This window comes from Pongo pygmaeus, chromosome 2 (assembly GCF_028885625.2).
Source record: "Pongo pygmaeus isolate AG05252 chromosome 2, NHGRI_mPonPyg2-v2.0_pri, whole genome shotgun sequence".
Taxonomy (NCBI): domain Eukaryota; kingdom Metazoa; phylum Chordata; class Mammalia; order Primates; family Hominidae; genus Pongo; species Pongo pygmaeus.
Window position 1 is genome coordinate 42,078,701 of NC_085930.1, and position 24,324 is coordinate 42,103,024.

At 40.2% G+C, this 24,324-nt stretch overlaps 1 protein-coding gene and 1 pseudogene across 2 annotated transcripts in view; one reads left to right on the forward strand and one right to left on the reverse strand.

Annotated features, from left to right (window-relative positions):
- The window catches only part of LOC134739152 (putative uncharacterized protein encoded by LINC00336), a 90,096-nt gene that overhangs the window by 737 nt on the left and 65,035 nt on the right, over positions 1 to 24,324 (forward strand). For both annotated transcript variants that reach the window (XM_063661607.1, XM_063661606.1), the window contains exon 2: positions 7,058 to 7,217. In XM_063661607.1, coding sequence (XP_063517677.1) covers positions 7,058 to 7,217 — 160 coding nt within the window. The remainder of the gene's footprint in view (positions 1 to 7,057; positions 7,218 to 24,324) is intronic.
- LOC129033829 (heterogeneous nuclear ribonucleoprotein A3-like) lies at positions 13,963 to 15,160 on the reverse strand (annotated as a pseudogene).

Sequence of the window (24,324 nt, forward strand, 5' to 3'; positions counted from 1 at the left end):
TTGGGTGGAGAGTTCTGTTAATGTCTATTAGGTTTGCTTGGTCCAGAGCCGAGTTCAAGTCCTGAATATCTTTGTTAATTTTTTGTCTGGTTGATCTGTCTAACATTGACAGTGGGGTGTTAAAGCCTCTCACTATTATTGTGTGGGAGTCTAAGTCTCTTTGTAAGTCTCAAAGACCTTGCTTTATGAATCTGGGTGCTCTTGTATTCTTTAATTTTATTTATTTATTTTTTGAGACAGAGTCTCGCTCTGTCGCCCAGTCTGAAGTGCAATGGCGGGATCTCGACTCACTGCAAACTGGGCTTACCGGTTGCGAGCGATTCTGCCACCTCAGCCTCCCAAGTAGCTGGGACTACAGACGTGCGCCACCATGCTGGCTATTTTTTTTTTTTTTTTTTTTGTAGAGACAGGGTTTCATCATGTTGGCCAGGCTGGTCTTGAACTCCTGACCTCAAGTAATTCGCCCACCTCAGCCTCCCAAAGTGCTAGGATTACAGGCATGAGCCACTGCGCCCAGCCTAATTTTTATATTTTTTCTAGAGAAGGGGTTTAACTATGTTGCCCAGGCTGAGAACTCATCTTTCAAGGAAGTACAGCTGTTTGTTTCTGATTAAATATTTTGAATTAAAAGATTACTTTTTTTTATATCAATGGCTTTTCGTAAGTCCATGCCTCTATTTAACCGAGAGGACAATACTGAGAGTTCATACTAAATTATAAACGGGCCGGGTGCAACGGCTAACACCTGTACTTGTAGCACTTTGGAAGGCCGAGAGGGGAGGATTGCTTGAGTCAAGGAGTTTGAGACCAATTTGGACAACATAGGGAGAACCCATCTCTACCAAAAATAAAAACAAAATTAGCTGGGCTTGGTGGCATGTGCCTGTGATCCCAGCTACTCAGGAGGCTGAGCTGGGAGCCCAGGAAGTTGAGGCCTCTATGAGCCGTGATCAAGCCACTGCACTGCAGCCTGGGTGACAGAGTGAGACCCTGTCTCAAAAAAAATATATTAATACATAATAATATATATTAAATATTAAATAAATAATATATTATATAAGAAATGATCTATAATAATTAATTAATATATAATATGTATATTTATATAATATATATAAACGAAAAATAAGACTATACAGTTCCAATTTCCTGACACGTATCTCACTCTGGGTCACTTTTAGATAGCTTTGGATGGTCTCAGGGTTAGGCATTTCTGAGATTCAAAAAGATCACTTTTTTCTGTTATTTGTCATATTTACAATTTTAATAGTAACATGGTCATTACTACTGTTTTCTGCATGTTGGATTCTAGGTTCTGATTTTGAGGTTATAAGCGACCTAGAAAATGGTAATATTTAGAGTCAATATAATAATCAGCTTTTGTGTATTTTGTATATTGGGGAGTAAAATCTTGAGTTAGCCATAACCTAGAGTCTAGGACTACCAGTTTTGTCATCATTTTCTGATTCTTCTCAGTTCTCTTTGTTTTGCTACACTAGCGTAAATGTATTCCCTTGTTTCAATATAATAACCCCACATGTACATAGCCCCCTCCAAAACAGACAACAAGCAAAAATGTAGAGTTTACTATTCTAAAGTGTTTAAGATTTCTACTCAGATGCTTTGATTTGCTTCCACAATCAGATACTGAATGTATCTTCTGTTTAAAGAATAGAGATGAGGAAAATAGCACTCTGTGTGTGTGTGGTGTGTCTGTGTGTGTGTGTGTGAAATAGACTGATGAGATGCATTGTGACAACAGGTTGGGTTAATGACATCCTCTTTTTGTAAGGACACCAGTCATATTGAATTAAGGCCCATTCTAATGACATTATTTTAACCTAATTCTTAAAGACCCAATCTCCAAATACAGTTACCTTGTGAGGTACTGGTGGTTAGAACTTCAACATATGAATTTTGAGGGAACACAACTCAGCCCATGATGCACCCATAAAGGTGGAGAAACAAAGGGAAGAATTTGAAATTACCAACCATTTAAGGCTTACAATAAGGGCCCTGCAGATCTAATACTCAGACCTTTGAGAAAAAGGGGGAGTTGGTCTGGTGCTTCTATCTCAGAGCTCAAAAACCTATACCACAGCACAAATATAAGATGCAAATATCTCACTACCAAGATGGAATAAGAATTACTGGAGTTTACAGTCTTCTCTGAAAAAACAAAGAAAAAAACCAAATAATAGATAAAAATATATAAAACCTGTTTTTAAGACATCAAGCAATGAAGGGCAGTGATCTTGGAAAATGGGAAACAAATGAGCCCTGTGATTACACAGCCTCCTGAACTGAGGGAGATCCCAGGTTGTGACAAAGAGAGGGGGACCCCAGGCGGGGTCTGGTAGACTCTGTATGTTGAGGAGACAGAGTTGAGAGTCTGGGGAAACGGAGGCAGCTAGCATTCTCAGGACGGAGTGCCAGAAGTGAAGGAGCTGCCCCAGAGAGAACTCTGGAGATCTGTAGAGGGTGCCCCTTAGTATTCAGGAGAAAGCTGGTCAGCACATCCATGAGAAGAAATGACTCAAAGCTGGGGAAAAACCACTGAGAGGATTAGAGAGAAGAGCATATAACACTCACACAAGGCCGGAGAAACTGCTGTCTTACTAGCTAGACTGGAGAAGCTCACGATTCATAGGACGCTGGGGACAATACTGAGAAGGGCCTTGACTCAGTAGTGTGGAATAGTTAAGTTAACCCAAGACTAATCATGGCTCTGGTCATTCCTAATTTTTTTTTTTTTTGAGACAGAGTCTCGCTCTGTCACCCAGGCTGGAGTGCTGGAGTGCAGTGGCACGATCTTGGCTCACTGCAAGCTCCACCTCCCGGGTTCATGCCATTCTCCTGCCTCAGCCTCCTGAGTCGCTGGGACTGCAGGTGCCTGCCACCATGTCCAGCTAATTTTTTGTATTTTTAGTAGAGACGGGGTTTCACCGTGTTAGCCAGGATGGTCTCGATCTCCTGACCTTATGATCTGCCCCCCTCGGCCTCCCAAAGTGCTGGGATTACAGGTGTAAGCCACTGTGCCCGGCCCCCCCGGCCCTTTTTTTTGGAGCCTTACTCTGTTGCCCAGTCTTGTATGCAGTGATGGGATCTCAGCTCATTGCAGCCTCCACCTCTTGGGTTCAAGTGATTCTTGTGCCTCAGCCTCTCCAGTAGCTGGAATTACAGGCATGCACCACCACGCCTGTCTAATTTTTGTATTTTTAGTAGCGATGGGGTTTCACCATGTTGGCCAGTCTGGTCTCGAACACTTGACCTCAAGTGATCTGCCCACCTTGTCCTCCCAAAGTGCTGGAATTACAGGCATGAGCCGCCACACCCGGCCCATTCCTAATAAGTCTCAAAAGCAAGACCAAAAGAGGATCCACCCATTTCCAAGTAACTTAACTATATCTGAGAACAAAGCTCAAGAATATTTATTGAGATACAGAAAAGATGCAGAACTCATCAAGGTGAAATTCACAATTTTACTAGGCATGAAAAAAGGCAAACAACAACAACAACAACAACAAAAACTGATGCATAATGAAGAGAAAAATCAATCAATTGAATTGGATCAAGAAGTGATACAGAGGCCGGGCACGGTGGCTCATGCCTGTGATCTCAGCACTTTGGGAGGCCGAGGTAGGCGGATCACCTGAAGTCAGGAGTTTGAGAGCAGCCTGGCCAACATGGTGAAACGCTGTCTCTACTAAAAATACAAAAATTAGTACCGGGCATGGTGGTGGGTGCCTGTAATCCCAGCTACTCAGGAGGCTGAGGCAGGAGGATCACTTGAACCTGGAAGGCGGAGGTTGCAGTGAGTGGCGATCACACCATTTGTACTCCACTCCAGCCTGGTGACAAGAGTGAAACTCTGTAAAAAAAAAAAAAAAAAAAAAGAAGTAAAGGAAATTAAAGCCAGTTATTATAACTCTATTTCATATGCTCAGAAAGATATTTTTTTGTAAAGACCTAAAGTGAGTTTCTACAGGTAAAAATGACAATGCCATCACAACAGCTTTATTTGTAATAGCCAAAAAAATGGGAAATAATCCATATGCCACGAACAGGTGAATGGTAAACTGTAGTATATCTGTACAATGAAATACTACTCAGCAATAAAAGGGGCAAACTATTGATACACACAACAATGTGGATGAGTCTCAAAATAATTATGCTAGGTGAAAGAAACCGGGCAAAAGGAGAACACACAAAATATGAATTCACCTACAGTAATAGAAAGTAGATTAGTAGTTGCCTGGAGATGGGAGTGGGAGGGATTACAAAAGGTTATGAGAAACTTTTCAGGGGATGGTTGGACTTGTTCATTATCTGGATTGTGATGATGATTTCATGAATATACATACATCTGTCAAAACTTATAAAATTGTACACTTTGAATATGTGATGTGCAGCTTACGGCAAGTCAATTGGTAAAGCTGTATTTTTTTTAAAATAATGATTGACAGGAGTGTTTAAGGTCTGTCTCAAAACTTATCTCTTCTGGAGGCTGCTACACACCAACCTGTACTTGTACTTTATACTCAGAAACACTAATGTGCAGTTGTCCTATCAGTAACTTGCTTTGATGGGTAGTTCTACCCACAGACTCTTAGTAGGAACATTAGCTAGCATTTGCCTTCAGCTTTGCTTCCAGTGACTCTTCTCTTCCTGACAGGATTTTTGCAGCCCCAGTAACCTCATATGATATTTAGAGGGTGAGGCATTTAGTATTAACTCACAGCATTCTCACTCACTGGGTCAATGGAAAGAAGTATGGACAAGGAATAGAGTCTTGCTGAAATTGTGCTGCCACTAAGCAGACACACGTAGAGGTAAAGCGTTCACTGCATGGTAATGGTCTGTTCTCAGCTTTCTAGTATTGCATTGTCTTCTGTAATTGTGCAGTATCTTCTGCCTGGAAATCTTCCAACTCTCCCACAAGATATTTGATTCTACAACATCCATGTAAAGAAAAGTTACAATAATCATGACTTGCTAACCTCAATAAGGTCAACAACAGGTTTTTAAAATCTTTCTTTCTCTTTCCTTATCTCTGCCATTGTTAAATAATTCAGGAAATACCTAGCGAGGGCTTAGTGCGGGGCACACTTAGCTGTCAGGTACATCTACAGCCTTGTTATTCAAAGGGTATTTAGTGGAGGACAGTCTCTGCATCGGCTGGGAGCTTATTAGAAATGCAGAGTCTTAGTCCTCCTCCAGACATACAGGATCAGTTTCTGCATTTTAACAAGATCCCTCAGTGATTTGTATGTACATTTAAGAAGCTGTATTCTGGAGAATTCTTCTTAGCACTACCACTTAAATACTGCCATGACTTTGAGAAAGAGACTTCACTTCTTTAAGTCATTAACAAATGAGGGGTATGGGAATAATAGTAGAACCCACCTCATATTTGTTGGGAATAATAGTAGAACCCACCTCATATTTGTTGGGAGGATTTAGTGAGACAAACCTTCTAAAACCCTTAACATACTAGCTACTAAGTGCTTTTAAAAAATTACCCTTTATTATTATTATTATTTTGTAGTTGAAAGAAAAAACACACTTTTTTAATAAAACATATGTCATAGGCACTTCCTCTGTAGTTTATTTACGTGTTCATAATGACGGCAGAGAGACATTATTGCAACAGACATGAAAAATAAATATGACACTTGATCCTGAATTAGAACTTGAAGAAGAAAGGAAATGAGGGAAAGGGAATGTCTTAGCTTGAACTCTCTTAATAAAATACCACATACTGGGTGGCTTAAACAACAGATGTGTATTTTATTTAATTATTTTTTTGAGATGGTGTCTCACTCTGTTGCCCAGGCTGAAGTGCAGTGACGCGATCTTGGCTCACTGCAACCTCCATCTCCTGGGTTCAAGCAATTCTCCTATCTCAGCCTCCCGAGTAGCTGGGACTACGGGCACACGCCACGACGCGCAGCTAATTTTTGTATTTTCAGTAGAGACAGAGTTTCACCATATTGGTCAGGCTGGTCTTGAATTCTTGACCTCAGGTGATCCACCTGCCTCGGCCTCCTAAAGTGCTGGAATTACAGGCGGGAGCCACCGGGCCCGGCCTCAGAAATGTATTTTCTTACAGTTCTGGAGGTTGTGGTGCCTGCATGGCTAGGTTTTGGTGAGGATGCTCCTCCTGGCATGCAGATAATTGCCTTCTCATTGTGTCTTCACATCCCCTTTACTCCACAGTTGCACCTGGAGGGGGAGAGAGATTGTTCTTTTGTTCTTTCTCCTTTCTCTCTCTGTTTTTTTTTTTTTTTTTTTTTTTGAGGTGGAGTCTCACTCCGTCATCCAGGCTGGAGTGCAGTGGCTGTACCCTTGGGTCACTGCAACCTCCACCTCCCTAGTTCGAGTGATTCTCCTGCCTCAGCCTCTGGAGTAGCTGGGACTACAGGCACGCGCCACCACGCCCGGCTAATTTTTGTATTTTTAGTAGAGATGGGGTTTCATCATGTTGGTCAGGCTGGACTCAAACTCCTGACCTCAAGTGACCCGCCTGCCTTGGCCTCCTAAAGTCCTGGGATTACAGGCATGAGCCGCCGTGCCTGGCCTCTTCCTTTCCTTATAAAGCCACTAATCCCATCAGGAGGGCCCCACCCTCAACCATAATTACCCTCAGAGGCCTCATCTCCAAATACCATCACATTGGGGGTTAGAATTTCAACACAGAAATTTTGGGGGGATACAAACATTCAGTCCATAGCAGGGAATATGTTTGTTGATGCTGTTGTTTTTCTTCCTGTAAGTGAGACCATTGGACATTTGAATTCAAGTGATATAGAATTTGATAATGATGAATCTCTTCTAGGTGAAAAGCTGAACAAGAACTTTCAGAAGAGGACTGGATGTATTTAAGGGCTTTAAACAATAATAATGTTGCTATCCAGAGACTGCTCTTGCTGATACCCCCTTCCTTTTGCTCAGTTTCCTCAAGAAAGGGTCTGTGGGTGGCTGGCTACCTTGGACCCCGTAACTAATAAGCTCCAGGTTATACTTGTTCCACTCAAGTCTATTATTCTTTCCTTAGGGACGGGTCTCATTATGTTGCCCAGGCTGGACTTGAACTTCTGGGCTCGAGCAATTCTCCCACCTCAGCCTACCAAGCAGCTGGGACTACAGGTCTGCACCACTGCACCCTACCCATTCAAGTCCACATCCCCAGAAATGAGGATAATGCTTGGCACAAGGTAGGCATTTAATACATACATGTTGAATGTATGAATAAATATACTGGCTCTTTCTCAAGGCCAGAGAAGCCTCTCTTCTTCTTCCCAGGACTTCCATTACCTACTTTTTTTCTGGAGGGCGGGGGGGGGAATAATTTCAACCTACAGAAAAGATGCAGATGCAAGAATAATGAAAAGAACTCTTAGATACCCTTTAACTGCATTCACCAATAATGTTTTAGTTTGTAAAATCTAATTTGAAATAATTTTTTTTACAAACATTTATTTTCTCCTCAAATTTCTTTTTCTTTTTTTGACTTAAGAATCTTCATGTATTTATTTATTTATTTATTTATTTATTTATTTTCTGTTTTTGTTTTTTTGAGACAGAGTCTCACTCTGTTGCCCTGCCTGGAGTGCAGGGCATTATCTAGACTCACTGCAACCTCCACCTCCCGGGTTCAAGTAATTCTTGTGCCTCAGCCTCCTGAGTAGCTGGGATTACCGGTGCACGCCACCACGCCGGCTACTTTTTGTATTTTTAGTAGAGACAGGGTTTCGCCATGTTGGCCAGGCTGGTCTCGAACTCCTGACCTCAGGTGATCTGCCTGCCATGGCCTCCCAAAGTGCTGGGATTACAGGCTCATGCCTGTAATTGTTGCGCCCAGCCTCAAATTCCTTTTTTACCATGAAATAATTTCAAATTTATAGATTTGCAAGAAAAACACAAATAATACAAATAACTACCTTATACCCTTCACCCAGATTTCCTGATTATTAATCATTTACATTTGTCTGTTTTTCTTTCATGTACCATTATTTTATTCCTGATACATTTGAGATTAAGTTGCAGACATGCTGACAAATTACCCCTAAATACTTCAGTGTGTATTTCCAAAAACAAGGATACTTTTCCATATAACCTCAATACTCTCATCAAAATCAGGGTATTAACATTGCTACAATACTTTAATCCACGAATTCCACTTAAATTTCAACAATTGTAGGGATAGCATTAGGAGAAATACCTAATGTAGATGACAGGTTGATGGGTGCAGCAAACCACCATGGCACGTCTATACCTATGTAACAAACCTGCATGTTCTGCACATGTATCCCAGAACTTAAAGTATAATAAAAAAAATTTCAACAGTTGTTCAATAATGTCACTTATTGAAAAGAAGAGCAACAGCATCATCAACAAAACTTTTCCTCTTCCTCCTTTCCTTTCTGTTTCAAGATTCAATTCAGGATCATGCATTGTATTTAGTTGTCATGTCTCTCTCTCTCTCTTTTTTTTGAGACAGGGTCTTGCTCTGTTGCCCAGGCTGGAGTGTGGTGGCATGATCTTGGCTTACTGCAACCTTCGCCTCCTGGGTTTAAGTGATTCTCCTGCCTCAGCCTCCTGAATAGCTGGGATTACAGGCACCTGTCACCGTGCCTGGCTAATTTTTGTATTTTTAGTAGAGATGGGGTTTCACTATGTTGGCCAGGCTTGTCTCAAACTCCTGGCCTTAAGTAATCTGCCCGTCTCAGCGACCCAAAGTGCTGGGATTACAGGTGTGAGCCACCATGCCCGGCCTTGTTATTTTCTAATTTGATCATTTCTTGTACATTTATTAGTTGGCATTGTACTGTAAGATAGATCTTTTTTTTGAATATCAGTATGGGCTCATGGATTCTGATTTTATTGAATCAGTTATGCTCTATTATTATCCTTAACTATTACTTATTACAGCTTTATTGATGTGTATTTGACATACAAGAAATTGCATATACATAAAGTGAACAGTTTGAAGAATTTCATGTACCTATAAAGTGAATAAACCATTACACTAATCAATGAAATAAACATTTTCATTAATCCCTAAAAGTTTCCTTGTCCTTCTTAGTAATCCAATCTCCCTTCCTCTCTCTCCATCCTCAGGAAAGCACTAATTTGATTTCTGACACTGTAGATTAATTTCCATTTCTTCTAGAATTTCATGTAAATGGAATTCTACAGTATGCATTTTTGGAGTGAGGGTTCTGGCTTCTTTCACGTGGTAATTATTTTGAGATTAATCCATGTTGTTGAATCTATCAGTGGTTTCTTATTTTTATTGGTGAGTAATATTCCATTGTATTGATTTACCAAAGTATGTTCACCCATTCACTTATTCTTGGGTATTTATTTTTTTCTAGTTCGTGACTCTTACTAATGAAATTGCTATGAGCAAGTAAGAAGTCTCTGTACAAGTCTATGTCTGTGTCTTTGTATGGATATATTCTTTGATTTTTTTGGTAAAATATCTAGAGTTGGAATGGCTGGATTATACAGTAGATGTATGTTGAACTTCTATGAAACTGCTAAGTTATGAAAGTGTTTGTACCACTTTACGGTCTCCCCAGCAATATATGAACATGTTCATTGTTTGATGTCTGCACCAGTACTTGGAATGGTCATTCTCTTTAATTTTATCCATTACACAATGGGTATACTAGTACTACTTTATGGTTTTGATTTTCATTTTCCCAATAACTACTGACGTTAAACATTTTTAAATGTTCTTATTTACCATTCATGTATCTTCTTCAGTGAAGTGTCTGTTCAAATCTTCTGCCTATTTTTACTGGGTCATTTGTCTTCTTCTTCTTGAGTTGTAAGAATTTATTTTATTTTATTTTTTTGAGACGGAGTCTTGCTCTGTCGCGCAGGCTGGAGTGCAGTGGTGCGATCTCAGCTCACTGCGAGCTCTGCCTCCCAGGTTCTCGCCATTCTCCTGCCTCAGCCTCCTGAGTAGCTGGGACTACAGGCGCCCGCCACTGCGCCCGGCTAATTTTTGTATTTTTAGTAGAGACAGGGTTTCACCGTGTTAGCCAGGATGGTCTTGATCTCCTGACCTTGTGATCCGCCTGCCTCGGCCTCCCAAAGTGCTGGGATTACAGGCGTGAGCCACCGTGCCCAGCCTGAGTTGTAAGAATTTTTCATATATTCTAGAAGTAAGTAATTTATCAGATTGTATGTTTTGCAAATATTTTCTCCACTCCTGCCTTTTCATTTTCTTTTCTTTCTTTCTTTTTTTTTTTTTTTGAGACAGAATTTCACTCTTGTTGCCCAGGCTGGAGTGCAATGGCATGATCTCAGCTCACTACAACCTCGGTTTCCCGGGTTCAAGCAATTCTCCTGCCTCAGCCTCCTGAATAGCTGGGATTACAGGCATGCGCCACCACACCCGGCTAATTTTGTATTTTTAGTAGAGACGGGGTTTCTTAATAGTGTTATTGGAAGAGCAAATGTTTTTGATTTTGATGAAGTCAGCTTGGAAGTAGATCCTCCAATCGCAGATGACTACATCCCAGGCCAACAGTTTGCCTGAAACCCTGTGAGAAACCCTGAGCCAAAACCACCCAGCTAGCCACTCCTGGCTTCCTGACCCTCAGAAACTATGTGGAATCATAAATGTTTGTTGTTTTTAGCTACTAAGTTTTGGACAAAATGATATGCTGTGATAGATAACTAATATACACTGGTATAAAGTGAATATGCCTTGTAATTTTCTTCATATATAAATTTTTAATAATTTCAACTATTATTTTATATTCAGAGGGTACATGTGTAGGTTTGTTACCTGGGTATATTGCATGATGCTGAGGTTTGAGGTATGTATGATTGATTCCATCACCCAGGTACTGAGCGTAGTACCCAATAATTAAATTTTCAACCCTCTCCTCCAATAGTCCCTAGTGTGTACTGTTACCATCTTTATGTCCGTGAGTACCCACCATTTAGCACCCACTTACAAGTGATAACATGCTGTATTTGGCTTTCTGTTTCTGTGTTAATTCACTTAGTGTAAGGCCTCTAGATGCATCCATGTTGCTGCAAGGGAAATTATTTTATTCTTTTTTTTTATGGCTGTGTAGTATTCCATGGTGTATATGTACCACATTTTCTTATTCTAATCCATCATTGATGGGAACCTAGGTTGATTCCATGTCTTCACTATTGTGAATAGTGCTGCAATTAACATACAAGTGCATATGTCTTTTTGGTAGAATGAGTTATTTTCTTTTGGATATATACCTAGTTAATAGGATTGCTGGGTTGGCTGGTATAGTTCTAAGTTCTTTGAGAAGTCTACAAACTGCTTTCCACAGTGGCTGAACTAGTTTATATTCCCACCAACAGTGCATAAGCTTTCTCTTTTCACTGTGGCCTCACCAGCATCTGTTATTTTTTGATATTTTAGTAATAGCCATTCTGACTGGTATGAGATGGTATCTGGTGTGGTTTTGATTTATATTGATTTGTATTTCTCTGATGACTTGTGATGTCAATCATTTTTCATTAGTGACGGAGAGCATTTTTAATTATTTCAGCGTATATATGTTATATAAAATATATATTTTTTATTTGGTGTTCATTGAGCTCCTTTGATCTGTGGGTCTTTTTATTTTTCTATTGCTTTCTTCAAGTTCACTAACTTTTTCTTCTGCAGTGTCTGGTGTTAATTTAATCTGGCACATTTTTTCCAGAGACTGCATTTATTATCTCTTGAAATCAGTTTGTGCCTTTTAAGTATTTTAGCATGCTTACCATTTACCATACTCTTTACTATGCTTACCATTTACATTCTTTTATATGGAGTATGTTTACAGTAGCTGTTTTAATAACTATTAATTTTATTATCTGTGTCATTTCTGTGTCTATTTCCAATCATTAATTTTATCTTTATTATAAATCACATTTTCTTGCTTTTTTGCATGCCTTTTAAATTTTATTGGATGCCAGATATTTTGAATTTTATGTTGTTTGCTGGGGTTGTTTGCATTCCTTTAAATAGTTTTGGTCTTTTTTTTTTCTGGCAGGCACTTATCTGGAAACAATTTTTTTTTTTAAGGTTTGCTTTTAAATTTGTTAGGTGGGTCCTAGGGCTAATTCGGCTCTAATACTGAGGCAACACCTTCCGAAAATTCTACTTGATGCACCATGTGTTAACAGGCCTTCCCACACTGGCTAGTGGCAATATGAACTCTTGACCGGTGTGAGCTCTGGTGATTGTTTCACTTGATTCTTTCTGATGTTCTCTCCCTGGCCCTGGGACGTTTTCTCAAACACATGTGCTAATCAGTGGGCAGCTGAAGAATCAAGGGCAATCCTCTATAGATCTCTGGAGCGTTTGCTTTATCAGCTCTCTCTTCTCTGGTAATCTGGTCTGTAAATTCTAGCTGTCTTGGTGTCCCCAAGCTCTAAACTTTGTTTCCTCACCTCAGGGAACCCTTGTCCCTTTAGGGGCTTCCTTCCTGAGCTGCACCCTGTAAGCTCTCTCTAGGCAGTGAAGCAATTTTAGGGCTCACATTGTTTGCTTTCTTTCAAGAATCACATCCCTGTGCCGGTATCACATATCTGAAAACCATTGTTTCATATATTTCTCATTTTTAAATACTATATATATATAATATTTATTTATTTATTCTTATTTTTTAAGACAGAGTCTCACTTTGTCACCCAGGCTGGAGTGCAGTGGCGTGATCTCGGCTCACTGTATCCGCAGCCTCCTGGGTTCAAGCGATTCTCCTGCCTCAGCCTCCTAAGTAGCTGGGATTACAGGCACCAGCCACCACAACTGGCTAATTTTTGTATTTTTAGTAGAGACGGGGTTTTACCATGTTGGCTAGGCTGGTCTCGAACGCCTGGCCTCTAGTGATCCACCCTCCTTGGCCTTCCAAAGTGCTGGGATTGCAGGTGTGAGCCACCGTGCCTGGCTCAGGTTTTATTTTTCATAGCAGTTTTAGAATTTCAGAACAATTAAGAAAGTAGTACAGAGTTCCTATATACCCCATATCCAGTTTTCCCTCTTATTGTCTTACATTTGTATGATACATGTCATAATTAATGAACCAACATTGACACATTATTATTAGCTAAAGTCCATAGTTCCTTTTATTTCCTTAGTTTTTACCTATTTTTTTCTTCTTTTCTTTTCTTTCTTTTATTTTTTTGAAACGGGTCTTGCTCTGTCACCCAGGCTGGAGTGCAGTGGCATGATGATGGCTCACTGCAGCCTCGACCTCCCAGGTTCAAGTGATCCTCCCACCTCATCCTCCTGAGTAGCTGGGACCATAGGCACACACCACCACACCTAGCTAATTTTAAAATTTTTAGTAGGGACAGGCTTTTGCCGTATTGCACAGGCCAGTCTTGAACTCCTGGGCTCAAGTGAACCACCCACCTTGGGTTCCCAAAGTGCTGGGGTTACAGGCATGAGCCACCACGCCCAGCCCCTAATGCTCGTTTTCTGCTTTAGAATCCCATTCAGGATACTGCATCACTTTTGGTTGTATCTCTCTAGGCCTGTCCTGGCTGTGACAGTTTTTCAGACTTTCCTATGGTTCCAGTGACCTTTACAGTGTTTTTTTTTTTTTTTAAAGTTAAAAATTCCTTAATTTTTTATTCCTGGTACCACTACCACAATTTACAGGGCAATATACCTGATGTAATGAAAAGAAAAAGAAAAAGACAAAGCTACAACAGATAAAAGACCTCAGGAATGTGCATCTAATTGACACTACATTGCATTAATCAATAGCTGCACTTTTTGCAAACTGTGGCTATGACAGTCCTGAACAAGAAGGGTTTCCTGTTTAAGCTGCAGTAACTTTTCTGACTATGGATCATCGTTCTTTCTGTGGCAGATTTTTACAGTTCCTCTAATGCATTTGGGATGACTGTCTCAAAGTAACCTGCAGCTTTCCTGACAACTCCTCGCTCTCTCTCCTGCTAAGAACTGTAGCCCTTTTCTGCTGTTTTTAGAACCTTCTGCTACCATATCCACCACTTCCACCACCAGGTCCATAACCACCACCATAGGGACTGCCCGAGCTTCTTCCACCAAAACTGCCCCCTTTCATGGGTCCATAATTTGATTGCTATTGTCCACTGTAATTTCCAAAATCATTATAGTTCCCACCACCACCATAGTTAACACCGCCAAAATTTCCTCCTTCATTGTAACCATCATATCCTCCGCCACCTCCACCATATCCACCACCTTGGTTTCCATATCCTGGTCCACCACCACCATAGCCCCCTCTACTACTATAACCAGGACCACCGCCATAGTTGCCACCATTACCTCCAAATCCATTATATCCACCATCACCTCCTCCATAACTACCTCTGCTGTCACCACCTCCACCACCATAGCCTCCTCTTCCACCAAAGTTTCCACCACGGCCAAAATTACCACCACCTCCAAAATTTCCTCCGTGACCCATAAAATTGCCAGATCCACCTCCACGACCTCTCTCTGATCCAGCAGACTGCATCTCTTGTTTAGAAAGGGCCTTTTTCACTTCACAATTATGCCCATTAATAGTGTGGTATTTCTGGACAACAATTTTATCAACTGTATCATGATCATCAAAAGTTACAAAAGCAAATCCTCTCTTTTTTCCACTCTGCCTGTCTTCCATAACTTCTATGGTTTCAATCTTGCCATACTTTTCAAAGTAGTCTCTCAAATTATATTCTTCTGTATCTTCTTTAATACCACCAACAAAAATTTTCTTCACTGTTAGATGGGCACCAGGCTTTACAGAATCCTCTCTAGAAACAGCTCTCTTTGGTTCCACTACACGCCCATCAACCTTGTGTGGTCGAGCACACATTGCTGCATCCACCTCTTCAACACAAGAATAAGTCACAAAACCAAAGCCCCTGGAACGTTTTGTTTGGGGGTCTCTCATTACCACACAATCTGTGAGTGTGCTCCATTTCTCAAAATGTTCTCTTAAACTATCATCTGTAGTTTCAAAGCTCAGACCACCAATAAACAGTTTTCTCAACTGCTCTGGTTCCTTTGGATCATGGCCTTCCTCCCCCCAGTGGCGACGGCGACGGCGACGGCCGGAGTCGGGCTGGGGGCGACCGGGCGGCGGTTTTACCTCCATTTTGAGACCGGACTCGCCTCTTCCAACTCGAGTTCAATATGGGACCGAGAGGAAGACGACCTTTACAGTTTTGAGAAATACTAGTTTCGTGTTTTACAGGATGTCCTGCTATTTGACATACAGACCAATGGAATAAAATGGAGAATTCAGAAATTAATCCATATACTTATAGCTAACTGTTTTTTTTTTTTTTTTAATTTCTGTAGGTTATGGGGAACAGGTAGTGTTTGGTTACATGAGTAAGTTCTTTAGTGGTAATTTGTGAAATTTTGGTGCACCCATCACCCAAGCAGTACATACTCTACCCTATTTGTAGTCTTTTTACCCTCACCCCCCCCAACCCCTTCCCCGAGAGTCCCCAAAGTCCATTATGTAATTCTTATGTCTTTGCATCCTCATAGCTTAGCTCCCACTTATGAATGAGAAGATACAATGTTTGGTTTTCCATTCCTGAGTTACTTCACTTAGAATGATAGTCTCCAGTCTCATCCAGGTTGTTGCAAATGCCATCAACTCATTATTTTTTATGGCTGAGTAGTATTCCATCATATATATATTATGATATATATATATATCACAATTCTTTCTATATATATACCATATATACCACAATTTCATATATATATACACATGCATACACACACACACATACCACAATTTCTTTATCCACTCATTGTTTGATGGGTATTTGGGTTGGTTCCGCATTTTTGCAATTGTGAATTGTGCTGCTATAAACGTGTGTGCAAGTATCGTTTTTGTATAATGACTGGGTAGGTACCCAGTAATGGGGTTGCTGGATCAAATGATAGTTCTACTTTTAGTTCTTTAAGGAACCTCCACGCTGTTTTCCATAATGGTTGTACTAGCTTACATTACCATTAGCAGTGTAGAGGTTTTCCCTATTCACCACATCCACACCAACATCTATTATTTTTTTATTTTTTTATTTTTATTTTTATTTTTTTATTTTTTTATTTTTTGATTTTTTTGATTATGGCCATTCTTGCAGAAGTAAGGTGGTATTGCATTGTGGTTTTGATTTGCATTTCCCTGATAACTAATGATGTTGAGCATTTTTTCATATGTTTCTTGGCCATTTGTGTATCTTCTTTTGAGAATTGTCTATTTATGTCCTTAGCCCACTTTTTGGTGGGTTTGTTTGATTTTTTTCTTGCTAATTTGTTTGAGTTTGTTGTAGATTCTGGATATTAGTCCTTTGTCGGATGTATAGATTGTGAAGATTTTCTCCCACTCTGTGGGTTGTGTGTTTACTCTGCTGACTGTTCCTTCTGCTGTGCAAAAGCTCTTTAGTTTAATTAAGTCCCAGCAATTTGTCTTTGATTTGTTGCATTTGCTTTTGTGTTCTTGGTCATGAAATCCTTGCCTAAGCCAATGTCTGGAGGGGTTTTTCTGATGCTATCTTCTATAATTTTTATAGTTTGAGGTTTTAGATTTAAGTCCTTGATCCATCTTGAGTTAGTTTTTGTATAAGGTGAGAGACGAGGATCCAGTTTCATTCTCCTACATGTGGCTTGCCAATTATCTCAGCACCATTTGTTGAATACAGTGTCATTTCCCCATTTTATGTTTTTGTTTACTTTGTCGAAAATCAGTTGGCTATAAGTATTTGGCTTTATTTCTGGGTTCTCTATTCTGTTCCATTGGTCTGTGTGCCTATTTTTATACCAACACCATGATGTTTTGGTGACTATGTCTTCATAGTGTAGTTTGAAATCAGGTAATGTGATGCTTCCAGATTTGTTCTTTTTGCTTAGTCTTACTTTGGCTATGCGGGCTTATTTTTTGTTCCAAATGAATTTTAGGATTGTTTTTTTCTAGTTCTGTGAAGAATGATGGTGGTATTTTGATGGGAATTGCATTGCATTTGTAGATTGCTTTTGGCAGTATGGTCATTTTCATAATATTGATTCTGCCTATCCATGAGCATGGGCTGTGTTTCCATTTGTTCGTGTTGTCTATGATTTCTTTCAACAGTGTTTTGTAGTTTTCCTTGTAGATGTCTTTTACCTCCTTGGTCAGGTATGTTCTTGAGTATTTTATTTTATTTTATTTTTACAGCTATTGTAAAAGGGGTTGAGTTCTTGATTTGATTCTCAGCTTGGTTGCTGTTGGTGTATAGCAGAGCTACTGATTTGTGTACATTAATTTTGTATTCGGATACTTTGCTGAATTCTTTTAACAGTTCTGGGAGCTTTTTTGAAGAGTCTTTAGGGTTTTCTAGATGTACAATCATATAAGCAGCAAACAGTGACAGTTTGACTTCCTCTTTACCGATTTGGATGCTCTTTATTTCTTTATCTTGTCTGTTTTCTCTGGCTAGGACTTCCAGTACTATGTTGAAGAGGAGTGGTGAGAGTGGGCATCCTTGTCTTGTTCCAGTTCTCAGAGGGAATGCTTTCAACTTTTCCCCATTCAGTATTATGTTGGCTGTGGGTTTGTCATAGATGGCTTTTATTATATTGAGGTATGTCCCTTGTATGTTGATTTTGCTGGGAGTTTTAGTCATAAAGGGAAGCTGGATTTTGTCGAATGCTTTTTCTGCATCTATTGAGATGATCATGTGATATTTTTGTTTTTAATTCTGTTTATGTGGTGTATCACATTTATTGATTTGCATATGTTAATCCTGCATCCCTGGTATGAAACCCACTTGATCATGGTATATTAGGTTTCGATATCTTATTGGATTAGGCTAGCTAGTATTTTGTTAAGGATTTTAGCATCTGTGTTCATCAGGGATATTGGTTTGTAGTTTTCTTTTTTAGTTATGTCCTTTCCTGGTTTTGGTATTAGGGTGATACTGGCTTCATAGAATGATTTAGGAAGGGGTCCTTCTTTCTCTATCTTGTGGAATAGTGTCAAAAGGATTAGTACCAATTATTCTTTGGATGTCTGGTAGAATTCAGCTGTGAATTTATATGGTCCTGGCCTTTTTTTCTTGGTAATTTTTAAATTACTATTTCAATTTTGCTGCTTGTTACTGGTCTGTTCATGGTATCTAATTCTTCCTGATTTAAGCTAGGAGGGTTGTGTCTTTCCAGAAATTTACCCATCTCCTCTAGGTTTTGTTGTTTATGTGCATAAAAGTGTTCATAGTAGTCTTGAATAATCTTTTTTATTTATGTGTTCTCAGTTGTAATATCTCCCATATCATTTCTAATTGAGCTTATTTGGATTTTCTCTCTTGGTTAATCTTGCTAATGGTCTATCAATTGTATTTATCTTTTCAAAGAACCAGCTTTTTGTTTCATTTATCTTTTGTATTTTTTTTTTGTTTCAATTTCATTTAGTTCTGCTCTGATCTTGGTTATTTCCTTTCTTCTGCTAGGGTTGGGTTTGGTTTGTTTTTGTTTCTCTAGTTCTTGAGGTGTGACTTTAGATTGTCTGTCTGTGGTCTTTCAGATTTTTTGATGTAGGCATTTAGAGTTATGAACTTTCCTCTTAGCATCGCCTTTGTGGTATCCCAGAGGTTTTGATAGGTTATGTGACTATTATCATTCGGTTCAAAGAATTTTTAAATTTCCCGCCAGGTGCAGTGGCTCACGCCTGTAATCCCAGCAGTTTGGGAGGCCAAGACAGGCAGATCACCTGAGGTCAGGAGTTCAAGATCAGCCTGGCCAACATGACGAAACCCTGTCTCTACTAAAACTACAAAAATTAGCCAGGCATGGTGGCGGGCGCCTATAATCCCAGCTACGCAGGAGGCTGAGGCAGGGAGAATTGCTTGAACCTGTGAGGTGGAGGTTGCAGTAAGCCAAGATCATGCCACTGCACTCCAGCTAGGGCAACAGAGTGAGACTCCATCTCAAAAAAAAAAAATTTTTTTTAAATTTCCATCTTGATTTCATTGTTGACCCAATGATCATTCAAAAGCAGGTTATTTAATTTCCATGTATTTGCATGGTTTTAAAGGTTTTTTTTGGCGTTGATTTCCAGTTTTAGTTGCCTGTGGTATGAGAGAGTGCTTGATATAATTTCAGTTTTCTTAAATTTATTGAGGCTTGTTTTGTGGCCTATCATGTGGTCTGTCTTGGAGAAAGTTCCATGAGCTGTTGAATAGAATGTATATTCTGTGGTTGTTGGCTAGAATATTCTGTTAATATCTGTTAAGTACATTTGTTCTAGGGTATAGTTTAAATCCATTGTTTCTTTGTTGACTTTCTGTCTTGATGACCTGTCTAGTGCTGTCAGTGAGGTATTGAAGTCCCCCACTATTATTGTGTTGTTGTCTATCTCATTTCTTAGGTCTAGTAGTAATTGTTTTATAAATTTGGGAGCTCCAGTGTTAGGTGCATATATATTTAGGATAGTGATATTTTCCTGTTGGACAAGGCCTTTTATCATTATATAATGCCCCTCTTTGTTTTTTTAACTGCTGTTGCTTTAAAGTTTGCTCTGTCTGATATAAAAATAGCAAATCCTGCTTGCTTTTGATGTCCACTTGCATGGAATGTCTTTTTCCACCCTTTTACCTTAAGTTTGTGTGAATCCTTATGTGTTAGATTAGTCTCTTGAAGGCAGCAGATGGTTAGTGAATTCTTATCTATTCTGCAATTCTGTATCTTTTAAATGTAGCATTTAGGCCATTTACATTCAATGTTAGTATTAAGATATGAGGTACTATTCCATTCATCATGCTATTTGTTGCCTGTATACCTTTTTTTTTTTTAAATTGTATTTTTGTTTTATAGGTCCTGGGAGGCTTATGCTTTAAAGGGGTTCTGTTTTGATATGTTTCAGGATTCATTTCGAGATTTAGAGCTTTTAGTAGTTGTTGTAGTGTTGGTTTGGTAGTGGCAAATTCTCTTAGCATTTGTTTGTTTGAAAAAGACTGTATCTTTCCTTCATTTATTAAGCTTTGTTTAGCTGGATACGAAATTCTTGACTGATAATTGTTTTGTTTGAGGAGGCTGATGATAGGGCCCCAATCCCTTCTAGCTTGCAGGGTTTCTGCTGAGAAATCTGCTGTTAATCTGATAGGTTTTCCTTTATAGGTTACCTGGTGCTATTGACTCACAGTTTTTAAGATTCTTTCCTTCATCTTAACTTTAGATAACCTGGTGACAATGTGCCTAGGCGATGATTTTTTTGAGATGAATTTCCCAGGTGTTCTTTGTGCCTCTTGTATTTGGATGTCTAAGTCTCTAGCAAGGCTTGGAAAGTTCTCCTTGATTATTCCCCCAAATATATTTTCCAAACTTTTAGATTTCTCTTCTTTCAGGCCGGGCGCAGTGGCTCACGCCTGTAATCCCAGCACTTTGGGAGGCTGAGGAGGGTGGATAACGAGGTCAGGAGATCGAGACCATCTTGGCTAACGCAGTGAAACCCCGTCTCTACTAAAAATACAAAAAATAAGCCAGGAGTGGTGGTGGGTGCCTGTAGTCCCAGCTACTCAGGAGGCTGAGGCAGTAGAATGGCGTGAACTCAGAAGGTGGAGCTTGCAGTGAGCCGAGATCGTGCCACTGCAGTCCAGCCTGGGCGACAGAGTGAGACTCTGCCTCAAAAAAAAAAAAAAAAAAAAAAAAAAAAAAGATTTCTCTTCTTTCTCAGGAACTCTGATTATTCTTAAGTTTGGTTGTTTAACATAATTCCAGACTTCCTGGAGGCTTTGTTCATATTTTCTTTTTTTCTTTGTCTTTGTTGGATTAGATTAATTTGAAAACCTTGTCTTCAAGCTCTGAAGTTCTTTCTTCTGCTTGTTCGATTCTATTGCTGAGACTTTCCAGGGCATTTTGCATTTCTATAAGTGTGTCCATTGTTTCCTGAAGCTTTGATTGTTTTTTATTTATGCTATCTATTTCCTTGAAGATTTCCCCTCTCATTTCTTGTATCATTTAAAAAATTTCCTTACATTGGGCTTTGCCTTTCTCTGGTGCCTCTTTGATTAGCTTAATAATTGCCCTTCTGAATTTTTTTTCGGGTAAATCAGGGATTTTCTTCTTGGTTTGGATCCATTGTTGGTGAGCTAGTGTGATTTTTTTTGGGTGTTAATGAACCTTGTTTTGTCATATTACCAGAGTTGGTTTTCTGGTTTCTTCTCATTTTGGTAGGCTCTGTCAGATGGCTGAAGGCTGTTGTTCAGATTCTTTTGTCCCATGGGTGTTCCCTTGATGTAGTACTCTCCCTCTTTTCCTAGGGATGTGGCTTCTTGGGAGCCAAGCTATAGTGATTGTCATCTCTCTTCTGGATCTAGCCACCCAGCAGGTCTACCAGGCTCTGGGCTTGTACTGGGGGTTGCCTGTACAGAGTCCTGTGATAAGAACCATCTATGGGTCTCTCAGCTGTGGATACCAGCACCTGCTCTGGTGGAAGTGACAGGGGGGTGAAATGGACTCTGTGAGGGTCCTTAGTTTTGGCTGTTTAATTCACTATTTTTGTACTGGTGGACCTCCTGCCAGGAGGTGGTGCATTCAACAGAGCATTAGCTGTGGTAGTATGGGGAGGATCAGGTGGCGGGTGGGGCCCTAGAACTCCCAAGAGTATATGCCCTTTGTCTTCAGCTACTAAGGTGGGTAGGGGAGGACTATCAGATGGGGGCAGGGCTAGGCATGTCTGAGCTCAGACTCTCCTTGAGCGGGTCTTGCTTGGGCTGCTGTGTGGGATGAGGGTGTGGTTCCCAGGTCAATGCAGTTATGTTCCCAAGAGGCTTATGGCTGGCTCTGCTGTGTCATTCAGGTTGTCATGGAAGTGGGGGAAAGCCAGCAGTCACAGGCCTTACCCTGTTCCCTTGCAACCCAAAAGGCTGGTCTCACTTCCACTCTTCCCCTGTACCCCCACAACAGCACTGAGTTTGTTTCCAGGCAGTGGGCAAGCAGAGCTGAGAACTTGCCCCAGGCTACCAGTCTCCCAGCTGCAAAAGCATGTAGGGCTTTCGTACTTTCCGCCTGTGGAGTCTGCACACCAGATTCATGCCCTCCCCTGAGTTCCCGCCGGGAGACTTCTCATTTGGTTGAAATTGTTACAAAGTTCAGCTGGAGATTTCCTTCTCCCTGTGGCCTTTTCCAAGTACCCCCAGGCAGCCTGCTCCTGTGAGGACCCCTGTGAGGCAAGGCAGAAATGGTTTGTTAGGAGACCCAGAGAGCCCACAGGGCTTTTCCTGCTGCTTCTTCTACCACTGTGTTTTGCTCTGCTCTCTAAATTGACTCAGCTCCAGGTGAGGTTAGAATCTTCTCCCATGCGCTAGACCTTGAGATTCCCCAGTGAAGGTGTATGTTTGAGGACAGACAATCCCCCTTTCCCATTTTTACCTTTTGGGCACTCACAGTATTTGCGGTGTCTCCCGGGTCCTGCAGGAGCAATTTGCCTCCTTCAGTGGGTCTGTGGGTTCTCTCAGCTTTCCTGATTTATTCCTGCAGTAGTTCTAGAGCAAAAGTTCATGATGTGAGCCTCCACATGCTGCTCTGTCCGTCCAAGTGGGAGCTGCAATCCAGTCCTGCCTCCCATCCACCATGATCCTCTCTAGTCCCCACTGTTTGAATTTGACTGATGTTTTCCTCATGATAAGACAGGTTTGTGAGTTATTGGGAGGAAGACTACAGAGGTAAAGTGCCATTTTCATCTCGTCATATCAAGGATACGTATTATAAACACAGTTTATGGTTGCTGATGTTCACCAAAATCACCTTATTTATGTTTGCAGGGACTAGGATATTTATTTTATACTTTGAGTTATAATCCAATACTACTTTATTTATTTATTTTTTTGCTTAACTCCTTCCATTTTTGGTGACTGAGAGCTCTTTCAGTGGCTCCTGTTGTTATAGAACTGAACTGGGGTCCACTTGCCTGGCCCAGTAAAAACAAATGCCTACACTGAGGTTTTTGCAGTGCTAGAAAGGAAGATGTTTATTGCATAGTACTACACAAGGAAGATCAGACAGCTAAATGCCCAAGTCTAGACTCCCCAATGAGTTTTTTAAGGCAAGGGTAAATTTCAGAAAAGCAGAAGTTACAGGCAAAATCAAATCAAAGTAAAAAAATCAAATCAATATGGTGGTTACATGTTGGTTTGAACTTAAAAGGGCAGGATATCTTGCAGTGGGGGTTTACAGGTTGTAGGTAGATTCAAGAGCTTCTGATTTGCCATTGGTAAAGAAGAGAAGCTTTGTTTAAAAATTCGGGGTCCGTGGAAAAATGTTAACTGGCCTGGCTAGGGGGACTTTTTTTCTCCAAGCCCCTCAGAAGGAAACAGAATACAATACAGGGTGAATAAAGTTTAGTCTTCACATCCTCTTTATTGGGGGTATACGTGCCAATGGATCCATTTGTGGGGGTCCTAAGTGGGAGTACAAGCTCATGAAAGACAACTCAGTGACATATGTTGTTATTCTTAGTTTCTATAGGGAAAGCAAACATCTCTGGAACTGTAATTTCCTTGTCTATTGTTTTAGGCTACGATTTGCTTCTTGCTTAACGAGTTACTTAAATTTACTTCTGGGGCTAACTAGATGCCTGGAATTTCGCTTGAAGGAATTTCAGGATTTTCCTTTATGTTCATGCTTGAGATTTCCAGGTTCCCCAAAAGGGACCCCCTGCTGTGTCTAACAGTGTCTATAAACAATATGGCTTTTTGTTTTTATTTTCAGCCGTTCCTTACTTTTTGACATAAGATACTCCAGGCTCATCTTGTATATTTCCTCCCCCAGGCTTAAGCCAGCCATTTCTTCAAGGATCCCTTATTCCTTTTGTTGGAAATGGTTGGTGCTTGCCTGTAATCCCAGCTACTTGGGAGGTTGAGGCGGGAGAATCTCCTGAACCCGTGGGCGGAGGTTGCAGTGAGTCAAGATTGCGCCCTTGGACTCCTGCCTGAGCAACAGAGCAAGACTCAGTCTCAAAAAAAAAAAAAGAAACCAAGTTCTGGGACCTAATGAGTTTTTGTTGCTACTTCTTTAGGCCTTCTCAGCTGCAGAGCAAAAAGTATATGTGCATATACTAGCCCATGCATACATAGGTATCTATACATATCTGTATCTATATTAAGCTAAACATGAATTTAGATTGATATATAGAACTGAAATCCATTATTACTACACAGGTTACTATTGATTTTTTTTCTAGTTTTATTGAAATACAACTGCAAATAAAAATGTATATATTCAGTATTTGCAACATGATGATTCGATGTATGTATACGTTGTGAAATAATTGCTACAACCAAATTAACACATTTATC